Source organism: Podarcis gaigeae, assembly GCF_964106915.1.
Source record: "Podarcis gaigeae genome assembly, chromosome: 2".
Taxonomy (NCBI): Eukaryota; Metazoa; Chordata; class Lepidosauria; order Squamata; family Lacertidae; genus Podarcis; species Podarcis gaigeae.
The window spans coordinates 64,412,097-64,420,335 of record NC_139679.1 but is presented as its reverse complement, the minus strand read 5'-3'; the positions used below and the strand labels follow the sequence as shown (position 1 = coordinate 64,420,335).

General features: G+C 43.1%; 1 protein-coding gene across 1 annotated transcript in view; it reads left to right on the top strand.

Moving 5' to 3' along the window:
• The window catches only part of ANXA6 (annexin A6), a 21,091-nt gene extending 14,391 nt beyond the window's left edge, over window positions 1–6,700 (top strand). The window contains exons 5-10 of the mRNA XM_083728204.1: window positions 686–778; window positions 2,555–2,648; window positions 3,150–3,245; window positions 4,762–4,820; window positions 5,443–5,565; window positions 6,314–6,700. Of these exons, the coding sequence (XP_083584330.1) occupies window positions 686–778; window positions 2,555–2,648; window positions 3,150–3,245; window positions 4,762–4,820; window positions 5,443–5,565; window positions 6,314–6,373 (525 nt within the window). The 3' untranslated portion in view covers window positions 6,374–6,700. The remainder of the gene's footprint in view (window positions 1–685; window positions 779–2,554; window positions 2,649–3,149; window positions 3,246–4,761; window positions 4,821–5,442; window positions 5,566–6,313) is intronic.
• The last annotated feature ends 1,539 nt before the right edge of the window (window positions 6,701–8,239 follow it).

Below are 8,239 nucleotides of genomic sequence, written 5' to 3'. Positions count from 1 at the left end.
CAGGGTGAGAATGCATAATGGGACGTTCAGAATACACCTAAATTGTAACTTGTAGCGAGACCACACAACACCACCCACCACCCCCTTCACAGCATCTAATTCTAACATAGATGTCACATTGGCATACTGAAACTGCAAGCAGAATTATTTTGGCATGTCGCTTTCCTCCCCTCCCCTCAATCAACCAGAACTATTGTTATTTCTTGCCATATACAAAACCAAGCCCCTCTCATCTTCCAGGTCCCCTTTGCCTTAGATTTCTAATTTTTGCTCCAGTACTGAATGTTCTCTTTCCCCACAATTCTTGGTCCATCTGTGGCTTGTCCCCCTCTCTGGAAGCTCCTTGGGCACAGACCTTGTGTCCTTGAAGTCTTGCGAAACTGGGCGTATGTGTGCATGTGTATGTGATTAGAACATTCTTTACCCCAGGCCAAAGGTCCTTTGCAGATATGTTTCCTTTCCTTTTCCATTCTCTTTTTGACCCTCTTCCACATCTGAGCATTGGCAGATATACTTTTTCTGAACAAAGGGATATATTTTTCATTTAGGCGTTTAATTGGACACATAAAAATATCAGAAGGGCTGCACATGTCTGAGAAATGAATCTGCTGCCACTTTTCGGGAGCCTGAAGATCTTGGCTTGAGAGATTAGAATGACCCTGTTTTTAATCTATGAAATCCTAAGAAAGTGCTGCACAGGCCTATCTCTGACCCTGTTGCCTTCCTCTCTCTCTCTCTCCCTCTTTCTCTCTGTTGTCAGGTTGTTGCTGAAACCCTGGTGAGTGCCTGCCATTTTTGTTGTTGACACTTTATTCAGGACTCATGGGGTGGACTCATACAACAGTGCCTTCCAAATCACAGGGAGGTTTTTTAGAGTGACCACTTGTGCACTGTCAAAAATGAGGACTTGACTTCGCACAAAATGTGCATTTGGTAATTTATATGTACATATAGATGCAAAATTGCTGAAGATTTAAATAGAAGTGCAATACATCTTGCCATAGTGGGAAGACTGTGGCCAGGTGAGCTTAGTCCAGACTCACATTGCTGTCCAGCTGCTAACGGCTAATGGGAAGCTTCAAGGCTCCTCCTGCTTTCCTTTTTTGGGCTCTTTACCTTTTAAAGTAGGCTTATGTTGGTCAGCTCTTAAAACAGCAAACTGTCCCTTGACAGCCCTTCAAAGGGAGGAATGTCTTCTGCTTAGAGTTGGGCACATGGCCACTCTGAGGTTTGCCAAACCCATTTTGGCCCATATCTCACTGGCTGTTGGGCCTGCCCTACTGCCTGCATTCATCTGGCTCTCCAACCAAAGATAACCTGAAAACATTCCCTTACAGTAGTGGGGCAGGATAAATTATAAAAAATCTACTGTTGGCTTGTTTAGGCCTGACTTCTCGCCTGCAAAACTGGGAAGGCAAAGGAGGGGGAATGCTTCTTAAAGCAGCCAGAGAGGAGCAGAGAATGTCAAAAGTTTGCATAATAAGTAATTAACTGCACAGGGAGGAAATGGTTAGTGACCTGCTAAGTGTTCCAAAACATAAGAGTGCCATTAGATGTGCTGTACATTTCTCACTACATATGAAGCACATGGGAAGATGAATTGTCATTGCATTGTTGCATGTATTTATTGTCAAAGGGCAGTTTCACGCAACCTTTTTTGGTGTTTGGGAAGAAATGGTTGCTATTTCTGTTGTTAATGTCCCACAGGTGACGATGCAAAATATGACCTCCTTTTTTACCTGTTGTGGCAAAATTTTAAAAAAACCAGCTGAGTTGTCCGTTTAGGGGTAGGAAAAGATGTTAGAGTTACATATAGCCTTGAGGTGTTCATAAGCTTCTCGAGGGTGAGGGGTGTCTTCTGTTATAGACCCATTAGGCCAGGAGTGGGGAACTGGATCTGTCTGGCTTGCCACATTTCCCTCACCACCACAGGCCAAGTTGGACAAGTCAGTCACCTGACATCATTGCCGCATGTGGACAAAGGCACATTGCTCTGCAAACCTCCAACAAAAAGTGGATTGTCAAGGCTTGCAAAGTGCCCTGCATGGGACTTTTCAGGTATTCCGATCAACTACAGTCCCCCTTTTAGCCCACCTGCATCTTGTTACCTGCCCCATACTTGATGTCCTATATGCCTCCTTGTGTAGGACCAATATGTGGCTTAACCAAAACAGCCTTGCAGGCCAAATGGAGAGGCCTGTCAGAGCCCTAATGATTAGGGAGTGTCTCTCAGTCATAGTCACATGGAACCTTTTAGAGCCTGATGGTGATCTCTCACTGGATCAGCTCAAATGGCAATATGTTTAGTACACTTGGAGAGAGAATCCTACTTGGGCAGACTTCTACTTGTTGCCAGCCTTCTCATAATAGTCACAGAAGCTTTTGCTGAGCTGTTTTCACAATCTTTGCTGCCATATTAATAGATGAATACATAGCAACCTTCTTACAGGAATGCACTGGTATATAGGCTCTCAGGAATCAAAAGCAAAATATTTCACTAGCCTGTATCCTTTGCTGTTCTTCCCCATCCCTTCAATCTTCTTTGGTTTCGCAGAAATTGTCCGATGTTTCCGGTGATGATTCGACATCTCTGGAGACACGCTTCATGACCATCTTGTGTACGCAGAGCTACCCCCAGCTCCGGAGAGGTAAACAGGGAGGGAGTGGTGTGCTTGCTGAATGTTGTGGAGCCCAAGCCTAGATGCAGACTCATTGACCTGACCTTTCTCAGGCCGTGTTATTGTAGTTTGGAAAAGGGCAACTATTACCTCCTCAGGGGCTTTGAAGGAAAGAGGCTGCTGATGCAATTGTTGTGCTACAAAAAAGAAAGAAAGAAAGAAATTCTCCTTTAGCTCAAGAACACCTGCTGGAATTCAGGGTTAGGAGGTTTGTTTCACTAACTGTACTTTTCTGTAGAACATCTTGATATTTGATACTTCCCTGTGGCAGCACCTAATCGCCCTTGGACATACTTGACCTTGCCTAACACACTGTAGAAGTGGACTAAGGGCATAGCAGTTTTATGACACTGCTGTTGCCAGTCCCATTGCTCACTGAGGACAGTTGGCTAGTTCCCTAGCTTAGCTTTTAGGTCATTCCAAAGCCATAGAGGGTTCTGATTTCTTATTCTCTACCTTCAATCCTTGTAGTCTTCCAGGAGTTTGTTAAGATGACGAACCATGATGTGGCACATGCCATCAACAAGCGGATGTCTGGAGATGTGCGCGACGTCTTTTTAGCCATTGGTGAGTGTCTCTTGCACGAGCGTAAAAAAAAAGAGGCCTGTGCTTTCCGTGCACATTGAGTGTGGACTTCAGCAAACCTTGCCCTGCCGAACTTGCTCTTGCAACTAGTCCACCTCAACAGTCAACCAAATTTTTATAATATTCCTGAGATGAAGCAAGCTGGCCTTAGTTAAATTTCCTGTTGTATTCCACTTGCAAAAAAAAAGTGTGGGCTGGTAATTGTAATTTTATGTTGTAAACTGCCCTGAGATCTATGGGTATAGGCAGTATACAAATTTAATAAATAAAAATGATAAAAATAAAGTATTTCACAGAATTCAGCTATTCCAGTGAATGGTATTAATGTCTAAGAGAGGCTATATGGGTGACTTGCTATGTATCCAGTGGGGACTTAGCTATTGGCCTGCTGAAGAAGGAGTGGTATGTGGGATGCCTCCTAACCAGCTGAAATCTTATATTGGCACACTATGCACCTTTACCAACATTTGTCTGCATGTTTCCAGCCTTTTTTTGTACAGCTTTGAGAGCTAGAAACTTGCTCTTGGAGATTGCTGTGCAGATTTCAAACACCTTCGGCTGAGACTTGGCTGTTAGATAGAATCAGTGAATAGGATCTCACTGACACCGTAACCTTTGGCATGGCTCAGCAGTATGTCATATAGGTCTTAGAGGCTTCAAGCGCTATCTCTCTTTATCAGCGACTTTCTGCTTGGTTGCAGTATGTTGATTCCCTCAGGCTGGCTGACCTGCCTGCAATCTTGTTCTCCTGAACAGACTTTTAAAAATGTACCTTCACCAAGACTAACAGGAAATGGCCGCCACCCGCTGCGAGCTTTGCCACCACTGAGCTCGAATGTGGCTTCTTCAATGGCTGCTTCTCTAGTCATCTTGTAGCGTGTTAATGGGCCTGTTGAATTCACTGCAGACCCAGAGATCCCCTCCAGTGGTGTCCAGAGAAGGATGCTGGATAGACAAGAAGCCTGGAGAACAGTCATGAGAGAAGCAACACCTGCTGGATGCATTGCCCCTTGCTGCATAGTTAAAACATTTTGCAACATCCTTGCACACTTAAATTTTGCAATTCCCTCACAGAGCAGGAAGTGGCTACCCAACCATCCATATGGCTTTCCTCCTACTGCAAACAACAGAATCATGTGCAGTTTTTCAAAAAATATCTATGGTTTTTTTCTTTAATGGAGATGAGGCAACCACACTATACATTTAGAGCCCTCTGCTTGCAAACCTGGGCTCTAGAAACCTACATCCATCTGTGATTGACCCAGACAGCAAACATGAACCATTTCTCCCACCCTGTCAACCAAATTTGGATATTCAATACAGTAATTGGGGGGGTGTGCTTTCCAAGAGCTGTCTTTTCCTCTCCACTCCTTTCTTTCTACACACAAACAAAAAAAGCAACCTGAGACACCGTAGCTCTTTAAAAACATGGGTGTGGGGGTTGATTGAGATGGGGCTTCCTGTACAATGTTTTCATGTTGCACTGCTCTCTTTCAAGTGCGGAGTGTCAAGAACAAGCAAGCTTTCTTTGCCGACAAGCTGTACAAGTCCATGAAGGTAAAAACTACATTCCCTTTGCTGTTTTGACTCTCACCAGGAAAGGGAAGGCTAGATCAGAAGCTTTTTAATTACAATAATAATCATCTGATTGCAAAGTAGGAGTTGGGGTGGTTTCCTGAACAGAACTGCATTTGAGAAGGCCAGGGATGGCTAATTCCTGCTTGTGATTCACTGAAACAATCAGGAGGCCCCTTCAGCAAATAGTCTGTTGCTTGTTCGAAGGGAGTCAATTTGGAGAATTTGTCAGTGAAACAGATGCAGCAATGAGAGTCACAGTGCTAAAGGCTTGCATCGTTCTCCCATTTCAAATATAGAGCTTTGCTCTAAAGAGGTTGAGTGGGGTAGCAGCAACAACCTGAGGCGGCATTGGTATGTGCCCAGCACCAGCTCATCTCTCAATGCTGATGTTCATTAGCAGAACAGAGCATGAAGCTCCCATTCTACCATCTGCCAAGTATCACTGTAAACAAAAGCACTCTACCTCTGGTTGATAGAGCTGGTTGCCACCTTTTCAAAATATTTTGCTGATAGCAATGTGCGGGAAAGTCCCCTCACTTCCTGCTCTTCCTCTCTCTTTAAAAAAATAAATAAATTCTTACTGGTTTTTTTATCTCCCAAGGGTGCTGGCACAGACGACCGAACTCTTATCAGGATTATTGTCTCAAGGAGTGAAATTGATCTGCTCAACATCCGGCGTGAATTTTGGGATATTTATGACAAATCTCTCTATCACATGATCGAGGTAATGAGAGGTTCTGGTTTTTGCCAGCACAAAAACCAGAACCTCATGTTTGTGTGCAGTGAGCTGTGCTGACCTTTATTATTTGTTTCATGTACATCTTCAACTGGTTGTACTCACAGCAGCCTGTTCATACCAGGTGAATGTTCCACCCAAGCATAGGTGGCAAAAAGAATGTGCAGTCATAGTAAGACTGCTTCACACCATTAGAATTTCCTCCATAGAGATGTGTCTTCCTGTAAGAACAACCGTAGACTAAAATTTGACGCATATGGGCATATGTGCTTTACCACGATAGCATCTAATCAGACAGCTGCTATGAGTAGCAGGTGCCTGATCAATGTGCTTGTACACTTCCAGAATTACCTGGGCTTTTTCCTAGACAGAGAATGAGCAAAACTGTAACCTTCAAAAGCGGCCCTTCAGGTTTCTTTGAAGAATAACTCACCAGCAAATGACATTAAGGAGATGCTAAAGGAAATATAACATCCACATTAAGAAATGATATCATTTTATGCTATCTTAATAGTTACGGCTTATGCTAAAGAGTCCTAGTAGTTTGAGGCTTCTCCGGCACAAAGTAATGATAGTTAAATCCATTTAAAGGCTGCAGTGTAGATACATCAAAAGACACATGTTGGAGTTGCCTTAAAAAGATCATTTTTAAGTTTCTATATCCTCCGATTTACCAGTGAGGCTGATCACTTGTAGGCATTTCTGGTTTTCATTTTGTCTTCCTTTCTTTTTGCAGAAGGACACCTCTGGAGATTACCGCAAAGCCTTGCTAGCCATTTGTGGGGAAGAAAAGTAACCAGCAGGTGACTCTTGTGGAAGCTCGTCCTCATGTCTGTGCCGGCGTCACTCGCATATGTGTAGCCTAGATATATCACTGTTGCTTTTGGAAGCATCAGGGGATGTTTTGGATCCACTGAGAAGATTCACATTGGCTGGGAGGGGGGAAGATATTGCAGAAGAGCTTAACACTGCAAACAACAAAGACCACGGGGATTGCTCAGTCCAGTGGGTGGGAGAGTTGTCTAAACTGGTGCAAAACTAAGTAATGTACACAAGTCCAATGAAGTAGCACTGTTATAGGTATTTTAAACCAAAGAAATAAAATGTTACACGTTGCTGGCCATTGGAAGGCTCTGGTCTGCTTTTTCCCTCTTCTGTTGTAAGACGAGAACATGTAAACAAAAGACACTAATTGTCAGTAAGGTGCTGGGCGTGCAAAAAGCTCTCACTCACATAGTTCCTATGTAGCAGTTCACAACTGTGTAGTCACAAGTGGTGACCCTCTCTTGAGTTGGGCAACTGCCTTGCACAACACAAAATGAATGATATTTGGGGCCTAGTTTCCTAACACTGGACATCAGAGAAACTTGAAGGCAATATGGCTCTTCTATGCTTTTGAGCTTAGTGTGGCAGAGATGAGACCTGACCTGTCTCCCAAGCCTGGAGAAGAGAAGAGCTCCGCCCCCATCAGCTTGCAGTGAGCCAGTTGGTATGTTTCAGTTTCTCGTTTTTTCATTCTTTCTCCACATTTCCACATCACTTTTTTAAAAAAAATTACAAAGTCCTCATGAAAATTCATCAGCATCTTTTTGAGAATTAAGAAGACTTGATTATTATTAGTAGTAGTAGTAGTAGTAGTAGTAGTACCTCTCCAGTTAGATTCTGTGTGTCAGGGAGGGCCAGGGGATAATAGTGACAGACCCTCACAGAATTGTCATCATAAATAAGAACTGTATATTTTACATACCCACATTTAAATGGTTGCTTTTAATGAGGCCGTTCTAAGCACCAGTAAACATATTTTGCTTGTGTGAGTTCAGTTCTCTCAAGCAATTAGCTGGCAGGACTCTCATTTACCAACAAGATAAGCACGATATTCAAGTTACTCGATAAAACAGCAAATGTACAGGAGCTTTCCAAAGCTAGGAAGAGTCAACAAAGAGGCTTGTAAGTGGCTTGCTGATTATTTTATTTGTTCTGGCCTGAGGCCCAGCTGTAGAATCACTCACAACATGACCTCAGTTTCCACCAGAAACCATAAGCTTTAAATATTTGTTCTTGCACATGAGGATTTCCCCCAAGCTGCATGCATAATAATATATTCAGCTCATCCTTATCCATTTCCGGTTTTCATTTGGGCAGAAGGCTTTAGAAAAGTTACTTATGACCACGTGAAGGCCCAATGTGGAAGACTTTTGTTTGTGAAAGCCTCTAAATCTGCTTGCAAGAACAACGGGGGGGGGGGGTCACAGGCCTCTCACTGAACTAAGGGGGCTTGAAGCATGGGCCAAGATGGTGCTCTCGCTCATTTCTTCCTCAGCTTCCTAGACTGAGGTGGTCCAGAAAGGGGACCATACACCACTCTCCTCCCAAACACCACTCCCTCCCCCATTTTATCCTCACAGCAACTTTTTGAGGTGGGTTACGCTGAAAGACCATGACTGGCTCACAGTCCATGGCAGTGTGGAGATTTGTGTTGTTTTTTTTAAGAATATTTATCAAGATTTTACAAAGTCATAGATACAAAAATGCATAAAAAACAAAAAGAAAAACAAAAATACAAAATACAGAAAACGAGAAAAATAGAAAAAAGAAGTTAAAAACAAATCCATTTTTTATAACTTTACACTCATTAGCTTGTTTCTTTGACCTCCTCACACCT